This window comes from Sus scrofa, chromosome 11 (genome assembly GCF_054392235.1).
Source record: "Sus scrofa isolate SSC_HxYL_T2T_F1_AM1 chromosome 11, Sscrofa_HxYL_maternal_Yorkshire_Landrace_v2.0, whole genome shotgun sequence".
NCBI lineage: Eukaryota > Metazoa > Chordata > Mammalia > Artiodactyla > Suidae > Sus > Sus scrofa.
The window spans coordinates 17,212,087-17,233,001 of NC_139393.1; the positions used below are offsets into that span (position 1 = coordinate 17,212,087).

At 45.7% G+C, this 20,915-nt stretch overlaps 1 protein-coding gene across 1 annotated transcript in view; it reads right to left on the minus strand.

Annotated features, from left to right (window-relative positions):
- Positions 1-2,705: 2,705 nt before the first annotated feature.
- The window catches only part of FAM124A (family with sequence similarity 124 member A), an 84,845-nt gene continuing 66,635 nt past the window's right edge, over positions 2,706-20,915 (minus strand). Inside the window, exon 4 of the mRNA XM_001925721.8 lies at positions 2,706-5,562. Coding sequence (XP_001925756.5) covers positions 4,765-5,562 — 798 coding nt within the window. The 3' untranslated portion in view covers positions 2,706-4,764. The remainder of the gene's footprint in view (positions 5,563-20,915) is intronic.

The following is a 20,915-nucleotide window of genomic DNA, read 5'->3' on the forward strand; positions in this document are numbered from 1 at the left end:
CTTCTTTTTGGAATGAACATACTGCTCCTGGTTTGAGGCACAGAACTGGACAACAGTGAGCACACCCCTAAAATAGAAACTGTTAAGAACTGGTCGTGCTGACATTACCATTAACGTTTGCCTCTGTTATTCACTCGGGGAAATTAGGTCCTTTAAAGCTCTTCTGTATCTCGGCCTCTATGCCCAAGACGAGAAAAAGAGCCTTCAGGAGTTCCCGTCGTGGTGTAGTGGTTATCGAATCTGACTAGGAACCATGAGGTGGTGGGTTCCATCCCTGGCCTTGCTCAGTGGGTTAAAGATCTAGCGTCGCCGTGAGCTGTGGTGTAGGTCACAGACGAGGCTCGGATCCCACGTTGCTGTGGCTCTGGCGTAGGCCGGTGGCTACAGCTCCGATTCGACCCCTAGCCTGGGAACCTCCATATGCCCCAGGAGCTGCCCAAGAAATGGCAAAAAGACCAAAAAAAAAAAAAAAGAGCCTTCAGTAGAAGCTGGAAGAATGTAGTTATATAAAAATCTTTAAATTCATGTCCTCCCTGAACCCAGTTGTGACAGTAGTCATGACAAAAGCTGTTTCCTTTGAGAATCCATTTTTACTCATGGTGATTTCTTGTGTTGTTTTCTCATGCCTCTAATAGGATCTGATCAGTTGTATTTTCAGAGAATGAAAGAGAAGCTGAATCCTACAATCATGAGGGGGCATTTCCGTCCAGACCCGGAACGTGGCGTGCTGTGGCCCTGGGCGCAGAGGAGGAGGTGACCTGTTCAGCTCTTCCTGCTGCTCTCCTGGAATTCAGACTTGGAATCACTGCCAAGAACTGGTCATCGTTGTGTTCTGAAGACATAGGAGGGAGAAGCTCTCAACAGTTTTCTTTGTTCTGAAAAATCTCTTCTAGGAGTTCCTGCTGTGGCCCAGTGGGTTGAGAACCTAACTGGAGTGGCATGCGGAGGCACAGGTTCAACCCCAGGCCCAGTGCAGTGGGTTAAGGATCCAGTGCTGTCATAGCTGCAGCTCAGATTCAGTCCCTGGCCTGGGAACTTCCATAAGCCGTGGATGCGGCCACAAAGCAAAGAATCTTTCCTAGGAATGCTGAGTCTACTTGGGTACCTCCTACCTGATGGATTGGAGAATTCCTTCATCTACAGAAGGCCCGGTAGGCGGGTAGGGAGTACTTGCATTTCTCTTGGGCTTACATGGGGCTAAAGAGATCAGCCATGGACTCCACAGTCTGCTCTGTACAAGTGAACATGTGGCCGCACCCGGAGAGCACTAGACGGTGGCAGACCGATAGTCTTCCAGGTGACAGCTCCCCGTCTAAGGGTCTCAGGGTTCCAGCAGCACCCAGGGCTCCATCAGCCCTTCCACCATCACAAAAGCCTCCTCAGTGGCTCGCCACCCTCCCCCACAGACACCCCAACTGAGAGGGACCCCAAATCATTTCTGTAGGGCTTGGTAGGCTTGGGACCCCCAGAAGCACCTGCTGTTTAAAGCAGGTTCCAGGTGGTGTGTAGGGTGAGCCATGGTGGGGCCATGAGCTGTGATGTGGAAAAGAGGCAAGTAAGGGATGGGTGTGAGCTAGACCAGGGCACTTGGTACCAGCGGCCCCCCCCGCCCCAGGGCGGGGCTGAGGGAAGCGCAGGGTCAAGGAGACACGGCTTTTTGTCCATCAAATAATAAACGAGGGCTAAAATCTCGATATCCTCCACCACAGCTGAGTCCAGGAGAAAAATAATTTGAGACAGCCTCCGTGTTTTTTAATTAAAGAAATTTATTGAGCATCTACAGTATGCCGGCCTTCATCACAGTAATAACTCAAGATTCAGGATCCCCCCGTGGGTCTCCGGGCCCTCCTGGATGAGGACAGTGCTGGTGGGGGGTCAGAAAGGGAAGCTCTGCCCTGTCAGTAGTGTCTCTGTGGCTCCTTCTCCGTCTCTGACCAGAACACAGGGAGGGGAGCACCTGAATGTGGTCGGGGGTGGGCTTCTGTCCCCTTCTCCCCTCATGTCACTATGGGAGCATCTTGCATTTTCTGCTTTTAAGGGGTTCGCTACCATCCTTTGGGGCCACTCAGTTTGGTAGACTGTGCTGTGCTGAGGCCGGGGGGTGGGGGGGCAGTGAGAAAGGATGGGGTCGAGGCGCATCAGAGTTGGGCTCTAAAGCATCCGCAGGGGCGCGTGTGAATATTCTGGACTGAGGGTACTGCTGAAGGGTGAGGACCAGAGGTGCCATCACTTGGCTGCTGGTCCACTTGTTGATGCTGCAATGACTGTGCTACTCCTGAGCTGGCCTCCCGCGTGTTGGGGGCTGAGTCAGCACCTCTGAGTGATTAGCATGTGGTTTTGCAGGATCTGCCACTTGCTGTGAGTCATGTTTCTGGGCAGAAGGTGGACAGCCAGTGGCCTTCTAGGAATCATCTCTGCAGGAAGAAGCTCTGTGGTTCTGTCGTCAACAGCTTGGCTCCAGCGGCACATTTTCTTGGTCTCAGGCTCCACAGGAGCAGAGGGCTGCAACCTCCGTTCTTTATCATTGACCGCAGCTGGGATCTCTTACCAACCGCAGTCTGGCGCAGGGGTTGGCAACTGCGATACTTGGGCCAAATCTGACCCTCCACCTGTTCTTATAAAATACATTGTCTTGGAACTCGCCACCCCCGTTCCTTTACGCATCCTTGGCTGCTCTCGTGCCATGATGAAGACAGAGACCACATGGCTGGCGAAACCTAAAATATTTATTATCAAGCCCTTTAAAAAAGTCTGTTCCCTCTTGGTCTAGAATTTTAAAAGACCATATTTTTATTTACTTAAATCAGAGCAGAATATTATAATTCAATTCAGAGGCCTGGAATATCCAGGATGTCCGGGGTAGGAGGTAAGATTCTCATTACAGAGGCAGCAGACTTGAGGCTTCAGCTCGTCTGAGGACTGGTTACAGCTGCCGGGAGAAATGTGTTGACGAGGATTCTGAAGCTGTGTCTGGGCTGGTGTGGGTACCTTCAGAGGGCTGTGAACTGGGCACTGAGTGATGCAGGCAAGGAGCCCCAGAGAGGGAAGTGAGCAAGGCCAGTCCTGCCCTTCCTCCCCAGAGGTACAGAGCAACCAGGGACAGCTTGGCGTTGCCCCCAGTGCCAGCACTTGGCACTGCTGAGGTTGGAGCTGTAAACATACCCTTGCTGGAGGGGGAGAGAGGTGAGATGTAAATACCATTCACTCTGTGACAGAAGCAGGCAACGGCAGGAAAAGACAAGGTCAGGTTAGAGCTCCAGCTTTAATTAAGGCTCTGCGGCACTCGTGCAGCAGCGTTGGTTCAGGACAGCATTTTGTGTAAAGCTTCCCATTTGGAGAAGAAGAGAGGGCGTTTATTAATCTGCTCCATCAAAATGCCAGTTAAAATGGTTAGGAATTACTTAAAAATGAAAAAGGGAGTGTGACGATGCATGCTTACTGGAGAAAGCAGTATAAAATGTGGTTCATGTCATTTACATAGATCTCCATGTACAGCCCTTAGATTGTGGTTTTAAAAATTGAAGCATTCTGGAGTTCGTGTTGTGGTGCAGCAGAAATGAATCCGACTACTATCCATGAAGATGTGGGTTTGATCCCTGGCCTCACTCGGTGGGTGGGGGATCCAGCATTGTCGTGAGCTGCAGTGTGGGTGGCAGGCAGGGCTGGGATGCTGCGTTGCTGTGGCTGTGGTGCAGGCCAGCTGCTACAGCTCCGATTACACCCCTAGCCTGGGAACTTCTGTATGCCGCAGGTGTGGCCCTAAAAAGATAAAATTGAAGCATCCCAGGACTACCTACCCAGTATATCTAAAATCCTACTATTCTGTAACTCCAATGAGTTACAGAATGGTTCTTCCTCAGTGACCCAAATAAATCCAAGTAGTTCTGTAGACCCCACTTGCTACAATGAATGTGTTTGAAAGGTGTATGCAAATCTAGGTTTTAGAACTCAAATTGGATTTTTTTTTTTTTTTTTTTTTGGCCACACCTGAGGCATGTGCAAGTTCCTGGGCCAGGGATCTAACCTGCGCCACAGCAACAACCCAAGCCGCTGCAGTGACAACGCCAGATTCTTACCCCACTGCACCACGAAAGAACTTCCTCAAATTGTATTTTAAATGCACCAAGAGTCTGCTAGTCATGCGAAATCCTCATAAAGCATGTTAGCCTCCTTTCCATACATGCAGATTTTCCGATGCTGGGTGACATCAGAATGCGGCATGGCCGTGGTCTGATAGACGTTCCCCCTTCTATGGGGCTGCCTCCTTTCCTTCTGGACTCTGATGGTACCTGGAAATTCTCCGGGCCACTGCTCCCTGGTACGGTAAGTCCATAGGGAGAATCCAGTAAGCTGGACCTTATGTGCACGAATTGCTCTCCTAAGTCACTTGCTATCTTTCTCACAGTCAACCTTTTGGCTTTAATTGTTTCTTCTTCACAGCATGAAAAATTACCACATCAGCTCCAGCTGACTAGGTTTTCTTTTCATTTCAAATAATTATGTGAAGCATTTAAATGACACAAGTGCACTGGAATGGAGTATTCAAAAATATTTTATGACTTAAGTTTGTTGAGAATTGATTTGCATATTTTTCCACTGAGTCCCTAGACAGAGACCACCCGTCAGGTACTAGTGGGCGGTGTGGCCAGTGTGCTAACACCTCGGTGAGTCAGGGGACGGGATTCCAGACGGACCTGGGAAGCGGAGCGCAGACCGCGGGTGGGAGCCGACTCCGGGGCGGCGGGGAGCCGAGGCGGAGGGCGTTCAGATGTAGAACTCCTCCGCGTCGCTGTGCGCCGGGCCCGCCGGCGCCGGGACGTCTCTGCGGGTCTGCTGGGCGTCGGGCACATGGTAAGGGTGCTCTGGGGGGGACTCTGTGAGCGAGGAGGCGTCAGAAGCTGGGGGAGCGGCGGCAGCTGTCGCTGAGGAGCTGGAGGACCCTTGGGTGAAGAAAGGGGGCGCTGCCCAGGAGGCCTCCGCGGTCCCCGCGCCCCCCGCGGGCAGGGGTCCTTCTCGGGAGTCCCTGCGCTCCGACCAGTGGCTGCTGCACCTTCCTGAGGGCGGCGGGGCTTCCTCGGGGCTGCAGAAGCGACTGGGGGCGGAGTAGGCCGAGACCACCGACAGGTCGGAGGAGGAGAGCCGCAGCCCCGTGTCCACGTCGGTCTCCTGGGCCCCCTCCAAGTCGTCGATGGAGACGGGGTGGCCGGGCCGGCGCTCCGACGCCCTCGGCCCTGGGCCGCCTGCGTTTGCAAACCACTGTGGTTCAGCGGAGGAGGCCGGGGAGGGGTCGCCTGTGGGCAGGCAGAACAGGGACTTGCTTCTCTGGAAGGACCACGGGAGGCTGGGAGGGCCGCTGGCTTGGCTGGCAAATTGCTGCGGGCGCCCGGCAGCCAGGCCCGCCCGGCCCAGCCCTGGGTGCAAGCTGTCCAGCGTGGGCTGCGGGCCGCTGCCTGGTGTCCGGCTCGACGCGGGGGCGCTGGGGGAAGGCGTGGAACCAGCTTTCTGCTCCGAGGCGGGGTGAGCTCTGCGGGGTTTCGGACCCTTCCTGTGTATCCTCTGTGCCTGTAGGGGGAAGAGGGCACGTCACGTTAGTCCAGGACTCGGGGGTCACCTGGGGACGGGATTCATTGTTAAACACGGCAGGAAATACGCTTTCCGACGATTGGAAACTTCTGACAATGTTGGGGCAATAAAACATCATCAGAAGCTCCATTCTCCAAACTCTGAAGCGAAAACAGAGGTAGCGGAGCTTAGGAGGATACGGATCAGACTTCTACCTGAGCAGACATCCCAGAACCCAGGAGGAGATATCACACGAGGAGACAATTCTTCCTGTGCACACGTAAGGACTCCCAACAGATGAGCCACAAGCCCAAGGGCCTGGCTAAGCAGCAAAGAAGACAACAGTTATCATGAAATACAAAAAGGATGTTAAAAGGTTTGTTTCCCTCCAAGCTAAGCACCACTTTTTGGAAATACTGTTGATGGCAGCATGGAAGGATCAGGTGGGACTTGAGGCCCGTGCATGTGTGACTGTCAGGACACATCCTAGCAGTGGCCTATGATTCAGGACAGTACGTCTTCAAGGAGGGAGGGGCTATCAGAAGATGAACATTTATTTACTTACTTGCTTTTAGGAACCATTGACTCCTCTATTTTGCCTTTCAGAAACTGGGAAAGGGGGCAGCTGACTATTGACTAATGGCATGGATCCCCCCATAGAAAATGGACAAGCAGCCTCACCCTTGAACCCCTCACCCCACCCTCCTCCTCCCCCACCCTCCCTGCAGCTCCTCAGGAACCTATTTCTGCTGCAGAGAACTGGGGACCCTGCTTCTGATGCATCCTGGACCCACCCAGGGCTGCTGTGCTCAGATTCTCCCTCTGGTCCAGCTCACCAAGCCTCAGGCCGACCTTACTATGCAAGGTTTCAATTAAATAATGGTTTGGGGGCAGTGGGTCTGGTTCTCTTCAGTATAGGGTCATCTGATTTATGAATCCCTAAAATAAGAGCTCTGAGTACAGTTTACTAGAAGGGTTATTTCCTGGCACCCAGCAAACAAGACTCTGGCCCTCCCTGGACCACAAACACCCCCACGTCCCTGTTAAGCAGGAACCTGGTTTTCCCACAGCCCATTGGGAAGTTTAGTTCAATGTAATAAACACTTACTTGTACCTATTCCAGGTAAAGGAGAGAAAACATCAATGAGAAGGGCTGTCCTCAAGCACATGAGACATAGCATCCAAAGCAGAGATCTCAGATAAGAGAATGTGGTGAGAGGTACAATGATAAGGCTGGGATGGGGGAGACCACGCCTGCCTGTGGGAACAGAGGAGTCTTAGGGGAAGTGGCCCCACAGGTGAGCCTTCGAGATGGGCAGCTGCCATCCTAGTGGGTGGAGAGGAGGCTCTGCTCAAAAGAGAGGCCAAGGCTGTTGGCAGGTAAGCAAGGGACTGGCAGGGGGACAGGGGTGGTGGGCATGCGTTTTGGCTCCGTTAGACCCCAGGTGCATGGAAAGCAGTGTTGGAAGGTCCAGCTGGGAAGGGAGTCTAGTATTGGGGTCAAGGGCATCCTGACCACCTGGGTAAGAAATCCACACACTTCACCTTCTGCTGGGGCCATACTCAGTCTTCATTCTGTCTTTTTCCTGTATGCTCATTCCTTTCATGGAGTTCTATGATCTTTCTTTGCCTAATTTCAGAAATCTCTTAATCCTATAAAGATCGATTGACTCATTTTTTTCAGTCGACATTAACTGTGAGGATCTTTTATGCAGAGCTTCTCAACTGATGTGTTTCAGCCTTGACAGGGTTATTAAAGCTGGGGTGAGATAGGGGTCTCTCTGACTAGCAGCCTCTTGCCCGTGGCTCTGATGGGAAAAAGGTCAGGAGGACGAGGCGCAGATGATTTGGGGTAAGACAAGATCTTAGCCCCTCACGATGAACAGTGCAGCGTGCAGGTGTGGACAAATGAGCCACAGTGACAAACTGAGTGGCAAAACACAGGGCGTGTGGGGGCACAAAGAAGGGAGGGGCTGGTTTTACAGAGGGTGGGCAGTACAGGGAAAGGGTAGAGAACTTGCCTGGGGAAGTCATGCTTAGTCAGCAGCTTGGAGGTGGAAGCGGGGTTTGCTGACGTGGAGGGCAGTCGGGCGTGGCAGGGATGGGCACACAGGCCCAGAAGCAGCTTGAGCAGTGGCTGCAGGCATGAACCCAGAGCAAGAGGTGAGCCCTGAGCAGTGAGAGGAGCCTCGTCACTGGGGGGCGGGGGTAGGGGAGGTGCTGAGTTATGTGTAGACACGAGGCACCACCGCACGTCACAACCCGAAGGCTGGAAAGCAGGACGGTGGCTTGGCTAGATGTGTGGCAGTGGAGGGAAGGAGAAGGGACCAGAGGGCGTGTGGGCAAGGCTGGTGGGAGGAAGACCATTTAGAAGGTGGACACCACCGGGGACTTGCATATTTTAAGATTCAGGACAAAGGAGCCACGTTTTCAGCTCCTTGAATGACTTTCTTCTTACCAATCGATTTAAATATTCCGGATTTTCTGTAGATTCCCTATCCAAACTTCCTGATGCTCTTTTAAATTTTAAAAATAAAAGCAGAGTTGATTTATAATGTTGTATTAGTTTGAGGTATATAGCAAACACACACACATAAATACATATGTACACACACATTCTTTTTCAGATTCTTTCCATAATAGGTTACTGTAAGATACAGAATATAGTTCACTGTGCCGTAGAGTAGGTCCTTACTGTTTACCTATTTAATACAGGGTAGTGTAAATATGTTCCTCCTAAATTCCAAATTTATTCCCTCATTCTTGCCTTTCCCCTTTGGTAACCATACATTTGTTTTCTATCTCTGTGAGTCTGTTTTGGTTTTGCAGATAAGTTTACCTGTATTAGTTTTTTTAGATTCCACATGTAAGTGATATAATATTTTTCTCTGTTTGGCCTCACATCATAGGATAATCTCTAGGTCCATTCATGTTGCCATAAAGACATTATTTCATTCCTTTTTATGGCTGAGTAGTATTCCATTGTGTACCACATCTTCTATATACATTCATCAGTCAGTGGTCATTTAGGTTGTTTCTGTGTCTTGGCTTTGTAAACAGTGCTGCTAGAAACATTGGGAGTTCATGTATCTTTTTGAATTAGTTTTCATCTTTTCTGGATTTATGCCCAGGAGTGGGAATGCTGGATCATATGGTAACTCTAGTTTTAAATGGAGCCTCCATACTGGTCTCCATAGTGGCCGTATCAACCTACCAAGGATGTAGGAGGTTCTGCTTCCTCTACACCCTCTCCGGCGTTTATTACTTGTAAGTTTTTAATGGTCATTCTGACTAGTGTGAGGTGATACTTCAATGCAGTTTTGATTTGCCTTTCTCTAATAATGAAGGATGTTGAGCATCTTTTCATGTGCCTGTTGGCCATCTCTATGTCAGGAGAAATGTCTGCATAGGGCTTCTTCCCATTTTTTCATTGGGCGGGTTGTTTGTTAGATATTGAGCTCTATGAGTTGCTTGTACCTCTTGGAAATTAAGCCCTTGTCAGTCGCATCATTCACAGATATTTTCTCCCAGTCTGTAGGCTGTCTTTTGCTTTTGTTAATGGTTTCCTTTGCTGTGCAAAAGCTTTTAAGTTTGATAGGTCCCATTTGTTTATTTTTGATTTTATTTTTTTTGCCTTGAGAGAATAACCTAAGAAAATGTGACTGTGATTTATATCAGAGAATGTCTTGCCTATGTTCTCTTCTAGGAGTTTTATGATGGCATGTCTCCTATCTAAGTCTTGCAGTCATTTTGAATTTACTTTTGTATATGGTGTGAGGGTGTATGCTAACTTCACTGATTGACATGCAGCTGTCCAGCCTTCCCAACACCACTTGGTCTTGCCTCCTTTGTTGAAGATTAACTGACTGTAGGGGTGTGGCTTTATTTCTGGGCTCTCTATTCTGGTCCATTGATCTGTATATCTGTTTTTGTGCCAATACCATGCTGTTTTGATTATTTTAGTTTTGTAGTATTATCTGAAGTCTGGAAGGGTTCCTGGTCCTTTTCTTAATCCTCAGTCTCTAATTCTCTGTGTGGGGGGGTGTTTGTGTGTGTGTGGGTGTCCCCATGACCTGTTGATTCTTTTCCTGCCCATCAGGCTGTGTACAACCTACTCAAGTTCTGAAGCTTTTCTGCCAAGAGTGGCTTATGGAGCTGAAGGCGAAGCAATGATAGAAATTTCTGATGATCTAATTTACAAGTCCTTAAGGAAAATGATGCAAAGTGCTTTTAGTACAGGTTGCAACTGGGTAAGGTGTGGTTCTCCTAAAGATCACAGTCTACAAAGGCCGTTCCGTGTGCATTTTATGTGCCTGGGGGACATGCTGAATATGGTGAGGATGCTGGTTCCTCATCAGGGCTTGCTGCTCTGTGGTCCAGCGTCCCCTGGACGCCCAACCCAGCTGGTCTGATTCTGTGATGTTCTGCTCTGGTTAGTGACCCTTTTCCTTGCAAGGCTCTGTACTTCACGAGGGCGATTTTGCTCATCACGTGCCCTGCCCAGTACCCGACACATAACAGGAGTGTAGCCTGAATGAAGAGTCACAGCTTGAGGATGGGTAAGGAGCCGCCCACGTGTGCCTGGGAGGTGTTACAGCTGGGCAGCTATTGAAAAGACAAACTAGTTTTCTCCATTGTTTGAGTTTGGTTAAATATAAGAGAAAAGAAGTCATGAACGAGGCTCTGTAGAGAAGGAAGTTCTCAGGGAAGGAGGCTGCTTCCAGTGGTGGGTGGGGGCGGAGAATGTTTATCAAGTAAAATGCCTGACTTATTTTTCCCAAAGGCAGCTTCCCCTGAGTGCCCCAATGTCATTTTTCCATCTTTCTTTCTTTCTTTTTTTTTTTTCCTTGTCTTTTCAGGGCCACACCCTCGGCATATGGAGGTTCCTAGGCTAGAAATCAAATGGGAGCTGCAGCTGCTGGCCTGTGCCACAGCCACAGCAGATCCGAGCTGCATCTTTGACCTACACCACAGCTCACAGCAATGCTGGATCCTTAATCCACTGAGCGAAGCCAGGGATTGAATCCCAATCTTTATGGATTCTAGTGGGCTTCTTAACCAACTGAGCCACAATGGGAACTCCTCCGATGTCATTTTCTTACTTGCTAAGTCTGCACCTGAAACTTGAATCTTCAGAGTGTTATTCAAGGAGCACACTCTAGATGAGCATGTCTGCTGTCTGAAGCTGCCTGAAAAAGGAAGCCTCTGTGAATACTGCTCCCTGAGAACCAAAAGGCCAAGGTTCCCACACGAGGCGCTGCTTGGAGACATGTGAATCTTTCCACTGTCGGAGACAGAGCAGCATTAATTTTGACTTCAATTCAGGAACTACTGGCAGGGGACGAATACCTGGTGGTTTGGTAGAGATTTTCTTCACTGTGCTTATTTAACAGAAACCTATCTGTGCTGTTTTATTTTTACTGCATCATGAAGGCAGGAGTCCAGATAAACCCTAAAATCTGCTTGGAAGAGAGGTGGTACCCAGTGTTTTTCACTGGAGGGATGCCCATGGCACTGTGGAAGTGCCTGCTGCGTGAGTGCAGTTCTAGCTGGCATAGCGTCGGCTGGTAAGGATGCAGGGGTGGGGAGCTGGAGCAGGTAGCTTTGGAGGCTCTCCCCCAGCCCGTGGTGGGCTCAGGCTAATGCGCATGTGGGACGTGCCTGCAGCAGATCCGGTGGTCTTCTCCAGCCCTGCCCTGAGGCAGAGAAGTCAGCATCTCAAAGCAGGGTCTTGTCTGTCTAATGACAACTCATATATGCCAAGGATGATCCTTCTTTCTGTGCCCTTCCCTTGGCGGTCACTCTATTCTGGCCTCTCTTACCTCCCTATCTGACCGGACAAAGAACAGCAGAAGCTGAGAATGAACCATCACATTGATGCTTTCAAGAAGCTCTTTTCCAGAGTAAAGCAAAACCCTGTGCCTCGCTCCCCCATAGAAGCCCCCTGCCCCCACTTTTGGCTCTCAGGGCTGCCCTCTGGAGCTTCTCCGTGTGACAGCAGCAGTGTCCCACAGGGATGGCTTCTCACTGAAGGAGTGCAGGCTGGCTGAGTCACTGGCATCCTGGAGTTCCCTCTTTGCTATTTATGGAGCTTTCTCTAAGGAACAGAGGAGCATTACATCAGCGAATGTGCCAAAGGCAACCGGCCAGGGAGGTCTGATTATGGGCCTGAAATCACCACAAAGCTGAAATGCAGGAAGTGACCCATGAGCTTTGAGCACAGGCAGTTTGCAATGGAAGAAGTAAGCGGTCTGTTTCAAGGATCTGGCTGTCTATAGACGGTGGACAGAATCTTTAAGAAGGGTGATTCTGTCCCTGACCCAGGGGCCCTGGGTGTACATATATACATCATGGGTCGATCACCGTCAGGGAATTCTCCCACCCTTACCCCACCTCTTTCTGAGAAAGGTCATTTCCACTTAGTCTGTCCTTGGCAGAAACAGAACCAGTGTGGCATTGCTGTGCAATGAGCCAGTAAAGACCTTTTAACCCAGGGCCCAATAAGAATTAGGTAGGCTGACTTTGCACTTTGTTGCTGGTTTCCTTTTGCTGTGCTTTTTAGTTCGATGAGGCCACACTTGTTTGTTTTTTGCTTTCGTTGCCTTTGCTTTCGGTGTCACATCCAAATTATTATCATCAAGACTGATCTCCAGGAGCTGGCTGCTGTGTTTTCTTCCAAGAGGTTTATGGTGTTTCAGTCCAAGGAGCTCGCCCATTTTGAGTTCACTACTGTATATGGTGTAAAAGTGGTCTGTTTTCCCATGCCATTCATTGCCAAGACTGTCCTTTCCCCATTATATATATTTGGCTCCTTTGTCATAGGTTAATTGACCATATACTGGGCTCCACGTTCTGTTCCATTGATCAGTGTGACTCTTTTTATGCCAACACCACACTGTTTTAATCACTATAGCTTTGTAATGATAGTTTGAAATTAGGAGGCATGATGCTTCCAACTTCTAAAGTTGCTTTGGCTATTTCACGGTCTTTTGTGGTTCCAACAAAATTTAGTGTTGTGTATCTGTGAAAACTACCATTGGGATTTTGATAGAGATTGTAATGAATCTGGGGTTGCTTTGGGTAATACGGACTTTCTGATAGTATTGATTCTTCCAGTCCATGAGCGTGGAATACCTTTCAATTCATTTGTGTTCATCCATTTCTTTCATTGAGGTCTTAGTTTTCACTGCATAGGTCTTTCACCTGCTCAGTTAAATTTATTCCCAGGTACTGTACTCTTGATGCAATTGTAAATGTGACTGTTCTCTTAATTTCTCTTTCAGATAGTTTATTAGAATATAGAAACAAAACAAAATTTTATATGCTGATTTTGTATCCTGCACTTTATTGAATTTATTAGTTTTAAGTTTCATTTGTTTTCTGTATATACTATCATTTCACCTACAAACAATAACAGCGTTCCTTCTTTCTTTTCAATTTCAGAAGACTTTTTTTTTCCCCCCATTTCTTGGGCTGCTCATGCGGCATATGGAGGTTCCCAGGCTAGGGGTCGAATGGGAGCTGCATTTTTTCATGTTGAAGTACATTCCATGATTTCCCAGTCTGTTGAAAAGCCTTGTCATAAATGTTGAACTTGGTCACATGCTTTTTCTGCAAATATTGAGATGATCATATGATTTTTAGCCTTCATTTTGCTAATGTACTATCATATTGCCTGATTTGTAGGTGCTTAACTGGGCATGCATCCCTGGAATAAATTCCACTAGAACATGTATGATCCTTTTTTTTTTTTTTTTTTTTTTGTCTTTTTGCCATTTCTTGGGCCGCTCCTGGGGCATATGGAGGTTCCCAGGCTAGGGGTCGAATCGGAGCTGTAGCTGCCAGCCTACGCCAGAGCCACAGCAACACGGGATCCGAGCAGCGTCTGCAACCTACACCACAGCTCACGGCAACACCGGATCATTAACCCACTGAGCAAGGGCAGGGACCGAACCCGCAACCTCATGGTTCCTAGTCGGATTCGTTAACCACTGCGCCACGACAGGAACTCCCGATCTTTTTACTGTATCACAGAAATCACTTGCTATATTTCATTGAGGATTTCTGCATCTATGTTCAACAGGGATATTGACCTGTCATTTTCATGTGGCATCCTTGTTTGGTTTTGATATCAGAGTAATGCTGGCTTTGTAAAATAAACTTGGAAGTGTTCCCTCCTCTTCTGTTTTGTTTTTGTTTTGTTTTGGAAGAGTTTGAGGAGGATTGGGTTTAATTTTTCTTTAATTTCCTTTAAATTCACCAATTGAAGCCATTTGGTTCTGGCCTTTGGTTGGTTGGGAGGCTGATTACTTGTTCAGTTTCCTTGGTATTAATCAGTTTGTTCAGATTTGCTTCTTCAATACTGTGTCTTCATGAGTCAGTCTTGGAAGGGTGTACATTTCTAATGTATCTACTCATTTGAGGTTGTCCAAATTGCTTGCATATAACTGCTCATGGCTGTGTCTTATGATCCTATTTCTGTTGTGTCCATTTTAATGTTCCCTCTTTTATTTCTGATTTTGAGTCCTCTCTTTTTTCTTGGTGGGTCTAGCTAAACAGTTACCAATTTTATCTTTTCAAAGAACCAGCTCCTAGTTTTGTTCATCTTTTTACTCTTTTTCCGTCTCTATTTATTTCTGCCCTGATCTTTATCCCCTTTCTTCCACTAAATTTGGGCTTCATTGTTCTTTTCCTGGCTGCTTGGGGTGTGACATTAGGCCATTTATTTGAGATCTATCTCATTTCTGGATGTGGGCATTTATTGCGAAGAACTTCCCTTTTAGAACTTATTTTACGCTGTTCCATAAGTTTGGTATGTTGTATTTTCATTGTCATTTCTCTCAAGGGCTATTTTCATTTCTCTCAAGGTATTTTTTAATTTATCTTTTGGTTTCTTCTTTGACCCATTTTGTTGGTCAGTAACATGTTGTGTAATCCTTACCTACTTGTTTTCTTTCTTCTTTTAAAAATTTTATTGCAGGATATGTGACTTACAAAGTTGTGTTAGTTTCAGGTATACAGCAAAGTAAATTAGTTGCACAGTACATATATTCATTTCTTTTCAGATTCTTTTCCTGTATAGGTTATTACACAGTATCGAGCAGATTTTCTTGTGCTGTATGGTAGGTCCTGTTTATCTGTCTATTTTATATATAGGAGTGTGTGTATGTCAATCCCAGCCCCCTATTTTATCCCATTTCCCCTTTGGTAACCATAAATTTGTTTTCAAAATCTCTTGAGTCTGATTCTATTTTAGAAGTTCTTTTGTATGATTTTTTTTTTCTTTTTGTGGCCACACCTGTGGCATACAGAGTTCCCAGGCGAGGGGTCGAATGGGAGCTGCAGCTAAGGCCTGTGCCACAGCCAGGGCGACACCAGATGGGAGCTGCATCTGTGACCTATGCCACACCTTGTAGCAATGCTGGATCCTAACCCACTGAGCGAGGCCAGGGATCAAACCTGCATCTTCATGGAGACAATATTGGGTCCTTAACCCACTGAACCACAATAGGAACTCTTTTTGTGTTAATTGTATTAGCGTCTACATATTAGTGATCTCATAGGCTACTGGTCTTTCTCTGACTTACTTCACTTAGTATGATCATTTCTAGGTCCACCCATGTTGGTGTACATGGCCATTATTTCATTCTTTTCTATGGCCGAGGAATACTCTGTTGTTTATATATGTGCCACATCTTTATTCAGTCTTCTTTTGATGGATATTTAGGTTGCTTCCATGTCAAGGCTACTGTAAATAGTGCTGCATTGAACATTCAGAGGCATGTGTCTCTTTTTTCATTTAGAGATGCTGAAGTATAGTTGATTTACAGTATTGCGATGATTTCTGCTATACAACAAAGTGATTCAGTTATGCATGTACATGCATCCATTCTCTTGCAGATTTTTTTCTCCCACAGATGACCCAAGTATTCTGTGATAGAGTTCTCTGTGCTGTACAGCATGTCCCCACTGGCCAGTCATTCCATATACCACAGTGTGCATATTGCCAATTCCAAACCCCTAGTCCATGCCTCCACCCCTACCACCTGTCCTCTTTGGTAACCATTAAGTTTGTTTTCAAAGTCTGTGAGTCTGTTTATGTTTTGCAAGTAGGTTAATTTGTATCCCTTTTTTAGAATCCACATGTAAGTCATATCATATAATGTTTGTCTTTCACTAACTTTTAATATAATAATCTTTACATCATCCATGTTGCTACAAATGGCATGATTTCATTCTTTTTAATGGCTGAGTTAATATCACATTGTATATATGTATCACATCTTTTTTATGCATTCCTCTGTGATGGACATTTAGGTTGCTTCCAAGTCTTGGCGATTGTAAATAGTGATGCAGTGAACATTGGGGTGCATGTATCTTTTCAGATTATGGTTTTCTCTGGAATGATGCCCAGGAGTGGGATTGCTGGATCATATGGTAGTTCTATATTTATTTTTTTGAGGAACCTCCATACTGTTCTCCATAATGGACATACCAATTTACATTCCCACCAACAGTGTAGCAGGGTTCCCTTTTCTCCACACTCTCTCCAGTATTTATTATTGGTAGACTTTTTAATGATAGCCATTCTGACATGTGAACTGGTACATCCTTGCTAATTATTAGAGAAATGAAAATCAACTACAGTGTTGAGCATGTTTTCATCTGTTTTTTTTTTTTTTTTTTGGTCCATCTGTATGTCGTCTTTGGTGAAATATCTATTTAGATCATCTTACCAGTTTTTGAATTTTTTTTAATATTGAGCTGCTATTGTGTTGTTTGTATATTTTGGAGATTAATCTCTTGCCAGTCATATCATTTGCAAATATTTTCTCCCATTCTGTCAGTTGTCTTTTTTGTTTTGTTTATGGTTTCCTTTGCTGTAAAAAAGCTTTTAAGCTTAATTAGGTCCCATTTGTTTATTTTTGTTTTTATTTTTATTACACTAGGAGGTGGATTTGAGGAAATACTGCTGTGGTTTATGTCCAAGAGTGTTTTGCCTGTGTTTTCCCCTAAGAGCTTTATGGTATCCAGTGTTGTATTTATGTCTTTAATCCATTTGGGGTTTATTAGCATGTATGGAGTTAGAGAGTGTTCTGATTTCATTCCTTTACATGTAGCTGTCCAGTTTTCCCAGCACCATTTATTCAAGAGACTCTCTTTTCGCCATTGTATATTCTTGCCTCCTTTGTCATGGATTTGTTGACCGTAGATACGTGGCTTTATTTCTGGGCTTTCTATCTTGCTCCATTGATCTGTAGGTCTGTTTTTATGCCAGTACCGTATGGTTTTGATGACTATAGCATTTTAGTATAGTCTGAAGTCAGGGAGCCTGATTTCTTCCAGCTCCATTTTTCTAAGGATTGCTTTGGTTATTTGGGATCTTTGCTATTTCCAAACAAATTACAAAAATTTTTTTGTTCTAATTCTCTGAAAAAGGCCATTGGTAATTTGATAGGGATTGCATTGAATCTGTGGATTGCCTTGGGTAGTTATAGTCATTTTGATTCTTCTAATCCAAAAGCATGGTATATCTTTCCTCCATTTGTTTGTGTCATCTTTGATTTCTTTCATCAGTGTCTTGTCTTGTAACAGTCTTAAGTCGATTTTGTCTGATAGCAGTATTGCTACTCCTGCTTTATTTTGATTTCCATTTGAGTGGAATATCTTCTTCCTTCCCATCACTTTCAGTCTGTATGTATCTCTAGGTTTGAACTCTTATAGACTGCATATATATGCATCTCATTTTTGTGTCCATTCAGCCTGTCTGTCTAAATGTTGGAGCATTTAATTATTGACATGTATGTACTTATTTCCATTTTCTTAATTGTTTTGGATCTGTTATTATTGGGCTTTTTTCTTCCCTTCCTCTTGTTCTCTTGTGATTTGATGATTATATTTAGTGTTGTATTTGAATTGCTTTTTCCTTTTTATGAGTGTGACCATTGTAATGTTTTTGGTTTGTTCTGTCAGGTTTTTATATAGTATTTTATATATATACAAAATTGTTTTAGGTTACTAGTATTTTTATGTCAAATGTTTTTTCAGTATTCTGCATTCATCCCTTTTTCACGATTGCTGGTTTTGGTATATTTGTCTATAGATGAGTTCCTACTTTTATTTTATGTTTGTCTTTACTGATGAGCTGTCCCACTAGAATTTTCTTTTACCTAGTTCTGGCCTTTTTTTTTCTTTTCAACTTACAGAAGTTCCTTTATCATTTGTTGTAAAGCTGGTTTTGTGGCACTGAATTCTTTTAGCTTTTGCTTGTCTTGTGAAGCTTTTGATTTCTCTGTCAAATCTGACTGACAGCGTTGCTGGCTAGAGTATTCTTGGTTGAAGGTTTTTGCCTTTGATCACTTTAAATTTATCTTGCTACTCCTTTCTGGCCTGTAGAATTTCTGCTGAAAATCCAGCTGATAACCTTATGGGGTATTTTAGTATGCTATTTATTGCCTTTGCCTTGTAGCTTTTTTTTTTTTTTTTTTTTTTTGGCTTTTTGGCTTTTTGGCTTTTTCTTGAGCCACTCCTGTGGCATATGGAGGTTCCCAGGCTAGGGTTTGAATCGGAGCTGTAGCCACTGGCCTACGCCAGAGCCACAGCAACGCGGGATCCAAGCTGCGTCTGCAACCTACACCACAGCTCACAGTAACACTGGATCCTTAACCCACCGAGAGCAAGGCCAGGCATCGAACCTGCAACCTCATGGTTCCTAGTCAGATTCATTAACCACTGCACCACGACGAAACTCCCCTTGTGGCTTTCAATTTTTTTTCTTAGTATTTAACTTTTGTCAGTTTGATTAGTATGTGTTTTGAGGTTTTCCCTGGGTTTATCCTGTATGGTACTCTTTTTGCTTCCTCTGTTTGACTATTTCTTTTCCCCTATTAGGGAAATTTTCGGCTCTTAATCTCTTCAAATATTTTCTTAGGCCCTTTCGCTCTTCTCCTGGGAACCTTATGATTTGAATGTTGGTATGTTTGATACTGTCCCGGAGGTCTCCTAGACTGTCTTCATTTTTTCTTATTCTCTTTCCTCTTCATTTAGTTCTTTTTGTGGGTTTTTTTCTTGTCCCCTTGTCTGATGCATATTTCTGTCATTTCATGTTGTGTGACTTTCTATGCTTGCGGTCTTCTTTCTGCAAGCTGCAGCTTTTAGTTCCTCTTATTTCTGGTATCTGCCCTCTAGTGGTAAGGTTGGCTTTTAGTTCCTCCTATTTCTGGTATCTGCCCTCTAGTGGGTAAGGTTGGCCTGGGGGCTTGTGCAGGCTTCCTGGTTGGAGGGACTGGTGCCTTCTCAGTGGTGGGTGGAGCTAGGTCGTCGTCTTCTGGTGGTCAGGGCCTTGTCAAAGGGTGTGTTTAAAGATGGCTGTTGGCTCACTGTGACTTTAGGCAGCCTGTCACTTCTTTTCTCCATGTATACTAGCCTTTATCCCCTTGATAGGAGGTGCGCTTGATGCTGTGCTGACCTGAGCCCGAGATAGGGCCTCCTGTTTGCTCTGTGATTGTCAGTGTCCTGTAAGGGGCAAGGTCTGCTCCCTAGATGTTGGAGTAGGAGCCCCCAAGTCTGTTTTGGAGCTGTGTTTCTGATCTGTAGTGCAGGGTAGGTGAGTTTCGCACTCCTGGGAAAGGAGCCACTGTGTATTCCTCCACTGAAGCTGTTCACCTGTGAGTGAACTCTCTTCTGTCACATTTTCTTCCATGTGTGGCTTCATAAAGTGCACCATCGTTGGCACTGCTCTCAGCCCCACCTTAACTGTGGGTCTCTCTGTAATTGGCCCTGGTATGTCTCAGGTGTTGTTTTCATTAGGTCAGCAGTGCATATCCACTGAGCTAGGACTCAGGATTATATTATCTGTACTCCTGGCTCTGCTGTGGGATTTATGGAAGCAGCTTAGACTCTGGCCTGAACCAGCCCCCATATGTATGTGTCCACAAAGCCCACAGCTGCTCAAGCCAGACACATCTCAGGTGCAGGAACACTTGTCTGTTCAGATGTTCCACCAGCACTGAATTTATAAGGCTAGCAGCAGAAGCTGGCAGCAGAGTGTAAATCTGCAATTTGCATTGTTGGGAGGAGAGATTTTAGTTTTTGTTGGTTGGTTGGTTGATTTTTAGGGCCTCACCCGAGGCATATGGAAGTTCCATGCTGGGAGTCTAAGTGGAGCTGTAGCTGCCAGACTACACCACAGCTCACAGCAACACCGAATCCCTGACCCACTGAGTGAGGCCAGAGATCGAACCCAAAACCTCATGGTTACTACTTGGATTCATTTCCACTGTGCCACAACAGGAATTCCTTAGAACAGATACTTCTGTTTCTTCATTTTCTTTGACTTTCAGTGTTGGCGTCTATGCATTAGAGAAAGCAGCCATCTATCCCATTCTGAAGTAATGGCCTCATATAGGAGATAAAATTATCATTCAGCTCAGCCCTACTATTGGTTGTCTCTCAAACCTTTACGCAGCCTACTTTATTCTTAGTGGCTCCAGGTAAGGGAGGGAGTTCCAGACCCATCAATGTCCCAAAGTGGAGAATCGCAGCAGCTTATAAAGAATGCAAAACAGATCTCTTTCAGGGAAGCCAGGCAATGGGCATTTCCATCTGCTCTCTCTGGACTGAGGCTTGGGGTGATGGCCATTTAATAACTGTTTTTTTGTTTGCCACTGTTCCATTAGCTTGTGAAACGCAAGCTTGGTTGACCATCAGAGCCAGACTATCAAAGGATGTGTCCTCAGGATTGCAATCAGTATTGATGATAGTGATTCTTTCAAGCCAAGAGCATGGTATATCTTTCCATCCACTTGTGTCATCCTTGATTTCTCTCAGCATCTTACAGTTTTCAGAGTACAGGTATTCTGCCTCCCTAGGTATTTTATTCTTTTCAATGTGATGGTAAATGGAATTGTTTCCTTAATTTCTTTCTGCTCTTTTGTTAATGTACAGAAATGTGAGACTTTTCGATGTATTAATTTCGTATCCTGAAACTTTACTGAATTCATTGATGAGCTCTAGTAGTATTCTGGTACCATGTCATCTGCAAACAGTTGACACTTCTACTCCTTTTCCAATCTGGATTTCTTTCTCTTCTGATTGCCATGGCTAGGACTTCCAAAACTATGTTGAGTAACAGTGGAGAGAGTGGACATCCTTATCTTGTTCCTAATCCTAGCAGAAATGCTTTCAGCATTTCACTGTTGAGTATGATGTTAGCTGTGGGTTTGTCATACATGGTATTTATTATGTTGAGGTAGGTTTCCCTCTGTATCCACTTCCCAGAGGGTTTTTATCAAAAATGGGTGTCACATTTCATCACAAGCTTTTTCTGCATCTATTGAGATGATGATACGGTT